This window comes from Tachypleus tridentatus, chromosome 7 (genome assembly GCF_004210375.1).
Source record: "Tachypleus tridentatus isolate NWPU-2018 chromosome 7, ASM421037v1, whole genome shotgun sequence".
Taxonomy (NCBI): Eukaryota; Metazoa; Arthropoda; class Merostomata; order Xiphosura; family Limulidae; genus Tachypleus; species Tachypleus tridentatus.
In genome coordinates, this window is record NC_134831.1 from 49,148,096 (window position 1) to 49,161,021 (window position 12,926).

General features: G+C 30.1%; 1 protein-coding gene across 1 annotated transcript in view; it reads right to left on the bottom strand.

The window, feature by feature from the left end:
* Positions 1-736: 736 nt before the first annotated feature.
* The window catches only part of Prp18 (pre-mRNA processing factor 18), a 49,505-nt gene continuing 37,315 nt past the window's right edge, over positions 737-12,926 (bottom strand). Inside the window, exons 6-9 of the mRNA XM_076511528.1 lie at positions 9,718-9,930; positions 6,813-6,930; positions 1,340-1,377; positions 737-935 (exon numbers count right to left, since the gene is read on the bottom strand). Coding sequence (XP_076367643.1) covers positions 858-935; positions 1,340-1,377; positions 6,813-6,930; positions 9,718-9,930 — 447 coding nt within the window. The 3' untranslated portion in view covers positions 737-857. The remainder of the gene's footprint in view (positions 936-1,339; positions 1,378-6,812; positions 6,931-9,717; positions 9,931-12,926) is intronic.

Sequence of the window (12,926 nt, forward strand, 5' to 3'; positions counted from 1 at the left end):
CATTAGTTCCAATTATACACACTCAAACTACAGTGTTAGTATAAATTGTTAATAAAAAATAAACAAAAAACACCTGATCTGTGGTAGGGTATTTACCTAAACTACCAGACTGTGTGTTATGCCACTGTTTGCAGCTTATAAGTGGACTAATATAGGCTTACTAGTAATTGTGGATATCTTATGGGCTAAAAACTTGCAAATTCTGTTAAAAAATATAAATAGACAGTGTCATCAACATAATATTTGCAACTGACTTGCATAATGTACTGCAAAAAATTCTGAATGATTGTGCAGCAGAGATCAAAGCAACATTATCATCTGGACTAGGGTGACAGGCTACACAGAAGAGGAGAAACTAATAAGTGTGAAAAATAAACCCCTATGTTAAATTAAGTAGAAAATGAACCTCCTCTGTATTAATAAAGTAAAAGTAGCACTTAAGGAAGACCTTCATCAACATTCAGAGGGAATGAAACTGCTAGAAAACAAAATACCAAATTGTGCAGCTAGGAAAAGCTAAAAACAGAAAATAGATAAGATAGTATACAATCATAGACCACTAGTTACATCAGTAAACAAACTCTCTTTCACTTCCTACAAAGCAGCTAACTTCCACACAAGAAATTATTGCTTCCTGGCAAAATTTCTGGAGCTACCACTTAGTACTCAACAGAGCTCGATCCATTAATACTAGGATTTTAAACTTAAAATTTTGTATGAGTAAGTGTGGGTTACATTTCTTTAAATATGTGATAGATTTTACAAGATCTTTTATTTTTATTGTAATTTTTACAATTTGTGACAGTAATAAGACCCTATTTGGATGTATTTAAAGTACATGATATAAATATTTTTGTTTAAGCATTGTATTCAACTGAACGAGATGGATCTGTGGGATAAAATCTCTGACACTGGGTCATCAGTCTTTTCAGGGCCTACAAAAAAGGAAAGAAAATGAAATTCATGAGATCAGTTATAATTTTTGGCTATATAAATAATAACACTGTCATGACTTCCATACTTCATTTTACAAAACAGCAATAGCAAACAGTAGTGGATATCAATTAAATAAGTTTGCAGCTTAATACTGTTACTTAAAATTTGAAAAGAAATTACATATATATAACAAACATCTTTTCTGTAGAAAATTTCACAACTTTGAATTATATGACTACAAGCAAAAGACATTTCATGCCTAAATGATACAAACTACTGTAAACAACTTCCAATTATTTACCCTTATAAATAAGATAACATTACAATATTATCAAATACCACTACAAAACTAAATTAAGTGGGTTTAATAATCCTAGATGTTGTGTCATTTGGTATAACATACCTGTATGAATTTTCTTTGAGTTTCATCATTTAGTACATCTGAGGTTATGGATAAAAGAAAAGAAAATTCAAAGATCATCTATCACACAATCTTTGTAATTTTTCCTACTTTATCAAAAACTTTTGTATATAAAACCCATTACAGAATGAAAACTGTACAAGTTTTCACAAGATGAGAGAAAAGAGTTCCCATTGTTTATGAAAACCTACATTCACTGAAGAAATGACAAATTATTTCAAATGCTTATAACACTTTTAAATATAATTGGTGTTATAACAGAAAATATTCACACGAATCAATTACAAATATGACTCATTATCACAGGGTGACACAAATAAATATTTTATTTTCTATACAGCATTGTCAAATTGATTGAATGCAAATGAAATACTCTTTACACATATTTCTACTATGTATTAAACAGCAGAAGCATAAAAAAGGTCCTACCAACTGTTAGAAAAATAATGAAAAATTAATGTACTATAATCATCTACTTTTACTACCCTTTCCAAGCAATGTTTTATTATACAGAGAAGTATTTATTACTGGATCATCGCAAACACTGAAAAGGTAAACTTTAATTTGAATAATTAGATACTTGGAAACTTAAAATTTAAAAAAGTCAACACACACACATGAGGCCAAACACACAAAAAATGGACAAAATAGAAGTGAATGTATAATAAAGAAAAGTAATGGTAGATACCTTGTCTACTTCATTTATATTTACAAAGAGCTGATAAAAGCATTTAAAAATAAAGTCCACAAATTAATTGTTTCAGGGATACCACCAAAATTATTGTGGAGATGAAATTTTGAGTAGGTCACTAGGGCTAAATGTTAAGATGAAATTAATAAGCAAGACTGAGCAGGTTAGCTGCTTGGATTTGTGGGAGGAGGGAACATTTTGGAATGGAATGTTTACACTTAAGTAGGAAAGGGTCTGGCATGTTTGCAAGGGCTATTTATTCAGCTGTAAAGGATGTTTTAAACTAGGCCTAGTCAGGGGTGAAAGTAAAGATAAACTAAATAAAAAATAATTTAGATGTAGAGAAAAGTTTAACATAGGAAATCAGTGCAAAAATAGTTATAAGAATAGGCTTACTTGTTACTATTGCAATGCTAGAAGTACAAGAAATAAAATAGACGATTTTAATGCACTGGTAGGATTAGAAGTGATAACTGAAACATGGTTAAATGTAGATAATTTTGATGACAGAAATTTCTATGAAATACATGGTTATAGAATATCTAATAGGGACAGAGAAGTAAAGAGAGGGGAAGAAGTGATTTTATATGTAGTGTGTGTTGAGATTGAGAATATTAAGGATAACAGCAAGGTGATTGAAAAAGCTATTAGTAAGAATTTGATACAGACCTTCGGATGAAACTGATGAAATTAGTGAGAAACTTTACATTGAGATTAACATTTTAGTTGTTAATAAAAGTCATAAATATAGTTGATTTTAATCTCAAACATATTGATTAGGAAATGACAGAGTCAAACCATAAGGGAAAAAGGTTTATGAAAATTGTTCAAGATGGATTTCTTCATTAATTGGCTAAGGAACCTACTAGAAATAATGCTCTTTTAGATTTATTGTTAATTTCAGATATACAGATGGTTGAGAGGGCAGAAATTGGAAAATACCTAGATACACACTGCTGTATTAAATTTGATGTTTTGCTGCATATAGAAATCAGGAATACTGATATTTTGATTTCAAATTTAACAAAAAAAAGAGAATTTTGAAATGATTAAACAAGAATTATCTGTTGTAAATTGGTCAGCTGAGTTATTTGGGGACACTGAGCAAATGTGGAAAATTTTTGAAGTAAAACTTTTCAGTATTCAAAACAAATACATTCCTTACAAAAAGAAAATGGTAGCTGCAATTAAAAAAGTAGATTGGCTCACACATGATTTAAGAGAGAAAATTGAAAGAAAGCATCACAAATTTAAAAAGCTTAAACTAACTGGTATTATAGAAGATTTTAAAGATTATAGAAGATCAAGATAGTTGATTAAAAAGGAAATTAGAAAATCCAAAATGATGTATGAAAAACATTTGGCTACAAACATAACTAACAGTAAGTAATTTTGGAAGCACATTGGAGGTGAACAAAATGTTAGGATGGAAATAGAACCCTCAAGGGATGATAAAGGAAGGCTTGTATCTGATGATTATGAAATAGCTAGATTATCAAATTCTGCTTTTTCCTCTGTTTCTACTAATAAAGACTTGAGCAGTATTCCTCGTCATGAATAACTGATAGATGAAAATGAAGTTGAATGAGACAATTACTTAAATTCTGAGCTTGTTAAAATAAAATTGAGAAGTTTAAATATGATATTATCTGGGCCAAATAATATTTCCCTGAGGATTTTAAAGGAGGTCTAGGATTGGATATGTGAGCTCATTGCCACAATTTTTTATAAGCCCTTGAATAGTGGACAATTACTAACAGAATGGAAATTAGCTGATGTCACTCCCCATCTTCAAGGGAGGTAATAGAAGTTGTCTAAGTAATTACATGCCTTTTAATCTTACATTAGTTGTATAAAAAAAATTGGAAAGTCTGATAAAATATACTTTGCAAAGTTATTTCACAAAGTTTAGAAATTTATCAGATAGTCAACATAATTTCACTAAGAGAAAAATCTCACAATACAAATCTTGTCATGCTTTGAAAATGTTACTGCATATGTAAAAGAGGATAAGAGTGTGGATGTGGTGTATCTGAATTTTCAGAAAACATTTCACAAAATGCAACATAAAAGGCTTGGAAAAAACTTCTCTCTGTAGTCATGGAGGATAAGTTAACTAATTGGATAGAAGAGTGGCTTAATTGAAGAAAGCAGAGAGTTGTTATAAATTGAGTTCAGAAAAACTGGATTAATATTGCAAGTGGTGTACCTCAGGTCTCAGTCTTAGAACTATTGCTCTTTTTGACTTATGTTAATGATATAGATAAAGGAAAGGTCAATATGTTACTTACTTTGGTATTGCTGGCTATGAAGAGGATGCTGCTGCATTATAAAAGATTTAGATCATTTAGTGATTTGGACAAATAAATAACAGATGGGTTTTAATTATGATAAATGCAAGATATTGCATGTTGGTTATCGTAATTTGAATTGTAAGTACAATTTAAATAAGAATAACCTTAACAGTGTCATGAAAGAAAAGGATCTTGGTGTAATGGTTGATCAGTCTCTAAAGCTATCCAAAGCAGTGTGTTGTGCTAATGGTAGGACAAGTAAGATTTTTGGTTGTATCTACAGAAATACTGAATACAAGTCTAAAGAGGTTATAATTTTACTGTACAAGTCACTGTTTAGGTTGTATTTGGTGTATTTTTTTTCAATCTGGGGCTTCTTACCTCAAGATAGACATTGAGCTATTGAAAAGGGTTCAGAGAAGGGTTACTAAAATGGTACTTAGGATGGAAGGGTTATTATATGAGAAGAGATTAAGATCCTCAAAATTGTTTTCTCTTGAGAAAATAATAGTTAGAACCTGACTGAAGTGTTTAAGATTGAAAAAGAAATAATAATGTTGATGCTTCAGCATTTTTCATACTTAACAGCAAGAACTATGGTACTAGGGGAAACAAATATAGATTTAGGTAAGGTAAAAGCCATTTCGAGCTAAGAAAATTTTGTTTTTCAAATAGGGTGGTTGGCCTATGCAATTGGTTGCCTTCAGATGTTATGGGGGCAGTAAATTTACATGACTTTAAAAGAAAGCTTGATAGATATATAAATGATAAGGGCTGGCTTTAAATTTCATTATTATTATTATTTTTTTATTTTATTTATTTAATAGATTTAGTTTGACTCAGATGATGGGATAGCCAAGATGGACCAACAGGTCCCTTATTGTCTCTAAATATTAAATGTTATCTGATTTTATATTTTTGTGCTAATTTATTCATTTGTTTTGGATTTAGTGCAAAGATACATGAGGGCTATCTGTGTAAGCCATTTATAATTTAGCAGTGAAAGACTAGAAGGAAGGCACTTAATCATTACCATCTATCGTCAACTCTTGAGCTACTCTTTTACCAACAAACAGTGGGATTGACCATCATATTATAACACTCCAACAGCTGAAAGGGAGAGCATGTTTGGTATGATGGGGATACAAACATGTGACCTTTAGATTATGAGTTAAGCACCCTAAAAACCTGACCATGCCGTGTCACTACTAATTTGACATTACTTTTAAGTAAAATGATGTTTCATTTATTTGATAAAGAAGACCTGTGGTTGACCATTGGTTCTAAGTTAGTCACTTTTCTTCAATATTCATTTTCCCATCTTTTGTTTTGTTTTATAGAATGTTGAAACATTGTTCTGTACTTTATTTTAATACCCATACCAACTATCTTTTGAATATATTTTTACTTCAAGTTGGTTTTTCATCATCATGAATGTGTCACCAGATCTATAATACTTCAATGACGCTTGCATTCATGCTAGACTATGCAAAAGTCCTAGGATCAATTTCACCCTTGGAAAGTAGTTTCATCCAAGTATTTTTCACAGCACAAAACATTTGTTTTCTTTGCTGTAAAATCCATAAAGCAATATATATTTTTACTATTCAGATTAAGAGCTTCCTTATTAATGTGTTTAAAGAGGTAGTAGCTAGATTGTTTTATTGGAGAATTATTAAAGTGCAATATCTAAATATATTATGATCCATCATACTATTTGTAATAAATTGCACATTTGCATTTACAATTGTATTAGTAATATGATTTTTACATACATAGCTGTTCCTTTATTGTCCTTGATTAGATGCAAAAGTATTTAATGCAGTAAAAAATGACTTGATTGGTCTATTTTGGTATACTTATCTAAAGAATGAAGCAAAAACCTATGGTTTTTCTTTCTAATGGCTTGCTAGTTGTTTTTCAGTATGTGAGAAAGACAGGCTAAAGAAAAGTTTAATTGAGAGTAGTAGATAATTCAGAAAGATACTATGGAAAAAAATAAACTTGGATTCTCAGTCATTTATAACACGTTAAATATGTTATATTTAATCAACGTGGCTGTCTTTTGATTTTAGTTAGTTCATAGTGAAAACACTAGAAGGTGAACATGTAACATACAGTATTAGAGACTTTAGTTTTATTTAATTTGCTGGATCCACATTTTTTTATTTGACTGGTGAGGTTCAAAAAGAATACTACAAGCACAGACATTTACATAATAAATATTTCATAATGTAATAATATTAGTCTTCTTAGTAAAATATATGTTTTGCAGTGTAACATTATAAACTATTACTAAAAGTTATTTACATGTTACACCAAGTTACATACATATATATTATGTGTTTTGCAAAGAAATACTAAAAGCCTTAACTAACATTATCCATAATTATATAACAAGTACAGTGCTCATACTTATACACATTGTATTTACAGTTTAATGCTATAATGGTAATTTTACAAAGGATACGAGCTATGTTCTGGGCAAAAATCTTTTCTCGGCCTGTTCGAGCATGAATACCAACCATTGTGACACCGATAGGCCATGGAGAGTTACCTATCGCCATTTGCAGATAGGAGTCACTTGCCTAAATAAGAGAATAAAGTATATGATTACAGTTTTGTGTTATTCATATTTATCTACTGTTTGCATGCAAAACAAAAATATATTCTGTGTTAACCAGAGTTGAGAGGTAACAACTGTGTACTCAAAGTGTAATAACATATTTCTAAAAATATGATAAAAATGTGACAAATAGAATGCACAAACAAACTGATACCAAATTTCTATTCTCAAAAGATCCAAGAATATGTATCAAAACTTAGGAACTTGTTGACATTTATCAGGTTACACTAGCATCTCCCAATATTCAATTTGGGCCCTGTCCAACAAGATAAAAGGGAAAAGTTCTTATCAACCGAGTTTCTCCTGGTTATGTACTTTATATTTATTTAAACTATCTAAACATTGCATATATAATCTTTTTTTTTCTACTCACAATCAAGTACCTACAGTTCACAGAAAGAAAAAAATAATGGAATTATATGGTTCTACATATCAGAATTACAAGTTGTTACACAAATATGAAGAAATACACACAACAAATTGTTAATGCCAAAATTAAACTACAATGTTTAATCAGTGCAAATACTTCAATATCTATTCTCAGCAAATTAATTTTAATTTTTCAATCTAAGGCTGGAAAGAATTTAGAAATTGAAGAAGCTATCTTTAAGAGCAACAACATAGAACCACAGTACTTAAAAACAAATTTGTCAATATTATGACATTTATAACAAATGTATTCTTTTTAGCATTTCTTAGAATGGTAAAAATTGGGAGGTTGCAAAGACAGTTTTAACAAAAAAAAACAACAACAATCATAATCCACATAAATTTCATATTTTGTGTTTAAAATAAATAATGCTGTGGTGATAAGAACACTATTTTTATCATTATAAACACAAACAAGACTTCTTCAATATCATATTTATTTACAAACTGATCATGATGTATGAAGTTCACCACCACTCAGATCATCACAAAGCACTTTAACTAACATCAAATATTACCCAGTCTTTTACTAGCCAAATTGTTTTAAAAGTAAGATTAAGCTGTTGTAATAAAAATTTTAGGTTACAGAAACCAAACAATATTTGGATGCTTCTATGTTATATGACATATTTAAATAATTAGAATATTCTAAATCCTTAGTTTCATGTTTCTGTAAAGACCTTAAATCTACTAAGTCCACCAAAGACATACTTGTATAATGATGTTCAATATTTCATTTTTAATACTTTTTTACATTTTCAGGTTTTAATACATTAGGGCTCTCTTTTGAAATGTACACTCTACAGGTTTTAGTCTTGCAAAAACTATTTAACAAACAAATAAAGGTTTATTACAAAAGTGAATCATTGATAAATTTTTATTTATCTATATAAATATAATAATATTGTTTGTTGTCTGAATGACTGAAAGGATGAGTATGTTTGGCATGATGGGGATTTGAACCTGGGATCCTCAGATTATGAGTTGAGTGCCTTAACTACCTGGCCATGCTGAAGGATGATATAGATGTGGGACATGGTGGGTTTGAGCACCCACATCTTGTTCTCCTAATTTATATTTCTATTCCTTTGATTATTTCATTTTTCTTCATGTGAAACTGGTGAATGGAGGTTGAGAGGTGTATCCCCACAACAATGTGGGTTTTACTTCTTCACTCATCTTCAAAACCTATGGTGCATTTTATATCCCACATTATAGCCTGTACTCTGGGGAACCTTTTGATTAGTGCAGTACTTCTTCGTTGAGTTTTGTTTCAGCGTGTTTGTTTGTAACAAATTATCATTAGTCAGAGATTTATATTTACTGTTTTTATTGCAGTTCTTCCTTTTGATTGGGTTTTATTTTACTTGACTGTTCAGTATTAATATTCTACACACACATATACATACACACACACACACATACATATATATGAAATCCACTCATAAGTGTGTATGTGTATTTACACATAAAGTGATGCATTCTGAACCTCTTGAATAACAAGGAGAAGATAGGCAACACTGAAGTGGACAAACCTTCTTCTCAATCTGAAGGAGTCCAAAAGGAAACACCCTAGATTTGGAATGAAGAAGGGATTTTGTACACCTTAACCAACCCGAAGAAACAGAACCCATCTGATCTAGAATTATGAACACTCATCCTTCATTCCCTATGTAAATTCCACTTGCCCTCAGAATTAAATCAAAGTATATTCAATGATCATAGTATGGTGAAATCCATTAGCAAATTGTTTGTTGAGATAAGTGATAACACTCTTTGGATGATACCTCAGTACCAAAATGAAGAGCACACTGATGTAAATGAAGAGTGTCATGAGACAAATATCGCTAAAGGCAATTAAGTGGAGTATAAAAGACTGAAGCAAGCAGAACAAAATGAGACCAATACTTAGATATTCATAGAAAGAAACCCTGACAGTCAAGTAGTAGCTTTAGTGTGGGAGAAGTAAGTACGTTTTGATATAGTGTATATTTTGTAGGCTGTAACATAAATTAGTGCTATTATCTTTTAGTTGGTTAGATCAAAAACTACAAATAAATCTCAATTAAAAATGAACTATTATATGCATAAAAAAGTAACCTAGTAAAGAACTGATTGAAAACTAGAATGTATATAATGCTACTTTCCTTTATTTCTGATAAATTGTTGCAACTTGCATAGTTGTGTTTATTATCTTTTTTTATATTAATAACATCATATTTGAAAGAAAAACAATCTTACATTCTTAAGACATATTAAAATATTACAAGGCACAATATTGAAAAGTCCTTTGTATTATAATAATCTGATTTTGACTGACCTTCACATAGTCCCTGTTGAGTAGAAATTTAACAATAATGACAAGGTGAGCCAAGATATCCTCCTGTATTGTCCTGTTCTTAAGACGTTTTAGCAAAGGACGGAGATATGCTTGAGTCTGAGTGTAGGTAGCAGAGGCTAGCTTACCCTTTACTGAGGTCTTCTCCAATTCAGGTCTTGAATTAAGTTTCCTTCCCCACAGTTGTAACAGAAACTATTGGAAAACACTTAATCAATTTAATTTATAATATATAAAAGGAACAACAAACAACATTCACTATGTTTTTTTTCATTTTCTAAAACATTAGAAATATGTCATTACTTACAAAATTTTGTAATGTTATTAAAAATCTGAAATGGAAAAGTTTCTGCAAGATCAGTTCAAATTTTGCAAATGCTGTCTATGGTTATTTAATAATAAACCTTGGGTCAAAACCATTCACAGCTCTTACAATATAATAATTCAGAAAGCATCCCTTCAACAGTTTCTCAGCAAACTTTTGTAGAGAAGTAACACATTCTTTCTGAAATTTAAATATTTGCAGTTAGCTAACTTGATTGTCTTTCTCTACTTGGTTAACAAGTTGCTTGGCTGTAAATCATATTTCTACTTTTTCTTTTTGAGACACTATTAGCTCTGTTCAGAGCATTTAGTTTTGCAAGATAGGCTACACTCTTAGTAGAATGATGCACTAACTTCATTATGAATTTTGAAATAATTATTTGGGAGAATCTCCTTGGTTAAAAATGGCACTATTGTCTTCTCTGTTTGGAATGTTTGTAAGAAGAGCATCAAAATTTTGGAAACTGACATAAAGCAATTCAATTTTGCTGGCATTTGGCACACTGAGTGTTTTTTCTTGGAAAATTTCTGAGTTTGCTTTACATACTTCTTGACTTTGCCTATAGGGAAAGTGTTAAGGGAAAATTTGATAAATATTTGAATGATAAGGACTTGAACAATATGGATGGATGAAGGGTTCCTAGTTATCCTTAGTTTTTGTTATTTTAATGTTGCAAAATAGATTAAATCCCATATTATTCTAGTGAACTAAGTAGATTTATCTTCAGAAAACAATAACTAAGATGAAAGATTCAGTGTAGCTACAAAAATGAAATTAGCAGACTACTTTATAGTTGAGCAATGTAGTGTCTTTATCATGGCAAGTTGGACCCTGGACTTTAGTGTTGTAAGTCTGTAAACTTAATGCTGTCACCTCAGAAAATTGTGCAATATGCCTTTATAAAATTACCCAAGTAAAAAATAAAGGCTTTAAAAATTGCCACATTTAAAAACCACTAAATATAGATAAATGTTTGAAATGTTAATCAATGAATAATCGCCCAAAATAGATTTCTTTCTTTGACTAAGAAACACACAGCAGTGTTTAGGACAAACAAAGAAATATAATAAAGCAATGCAATATGTGAGCATATCATACATTCTATATTTAGTAACTTAGAATTTTTTTTAAATTTATTTTGAGTCTATTTCTAAGTAGCTTTGGCATAAATATATGGGTAAAAAAAACTGCTAAAATTATTTTATTCTAATTGTCTGTACTCTTTATGGCAAATATCTTTTCTCCCAGCAGAAAGTTATACTTATACCACACATATATCAAAAAAAGTCTACGATTGCAACATGCTTTGCTAGAACTAGTGGATAATTTATGTAGGTTACAGCTAAGAGATTGATCAGTTACTTGGTTAAGCTATCTTGTTAGATAAGAACCTTAATTTACTTTCAGAGATCCACTTTGCCACCACAGGGTTACTTTGAAATAAATCCTTTTTTGAGAAATAAAAAGAGCTGCTGACTCTTTGATCAACTCATTAGAGGTGATCATCCCTTTGTCTATGAAAATATGCAATTATTTGTTTTTGCTTGTTTGTAATTAAGACTGTTTTCACATTCTGTTAAATGTGTCCAGTCTGTAAGTTTCTCACACAACTTAAAACTAAGTCATGTTTTCAATTACAGACTATTCTGTGAATTTCCTGTCTGATTCTCCCATTATTCAATGCATCTATTGATATGATGCTTGCTCAGAAATCAGTTTATATGGGAATACTACCACAGCAGAAGAAAAAGGTACTACATAGGAGAAAAAAAATCTAATATACACAAAATAATGTTTTTCTTTAAATTTCAAGAGTATAATAAAAAACATTTAGTTAAAAACATAACATATGAAAAATTCATTAAAATACAGTAATAAAATATATACTCAAAGAAATGTTGACCATGTGACAACTTAAAGTCAACAGTTTTGGTTGTGAGAAAAAATATTTTAGTATATTTTATCACAATTTTATTTACTTTCCATGTCTGTGATTTGCTTCCATTTTTAATTTTAGTTTTCCTGGAGTGGAGTCTGTCAGTATTCTGCTTTTGTTGTGGAGAATGCACAAAGTCAAAGATAATTGTTACTGTCACCTAAAATATATGACCTGTCTTCAATGAGAGATGTGTATATAAACAACTTCAAATAAATATTATTTCAAGTAGTTTCTGACTACAGAGTTACCAAACATTGTAACTTTCACTACATGGTGACAAATCCTACGTGTGTGTTTTTGAAGAGATTTTAAATGTTTTGATTCAGCAAAAAAATGAATAATATGACTGTTTAGTGGGCAGCTGATTAATTTGTGGGCATCAGATTGGTATGTATATTTTAGCAAGGTACAAACTTAAGGTTATTCCACAGTTTTTCAATGCTGCAATATTTATTAAGAACTATCAATTGAAACTAAAGAAATGTGTGTATTATAACAACTACACTATATCCAGTATTGATGAGGCCTTACATCAAATATCAGGGTCTTTCTGGCCAGTTAGAATACAAAAGATATAGTAATAGTTAAGACACATTTTATATTAACAAACTACTTGACAGTGACTGTCAACATTCGAGCTGAATTGCTTCGAGAAATGTAACTTGCAATCAATTCTATTCATGCAATAAAAAAATCAAAATTACGATAAGAATACCTTAACATTATATTATTTATTCAGGTTAATACCATATATTTTTATTATTATTTTGTTTAAATAACTTGTTCATTAATTAGAACAATTGGCAAATCAGTAACTTAGTTTTATAATCGGGTGGCAAAAGATAAAATTTTGTGTTTAAGTGCAAGAATTATGAATTAAGAAGCATGAAAAATTGATTGTAAAGATGGTGATGACCTGAAGTGTCA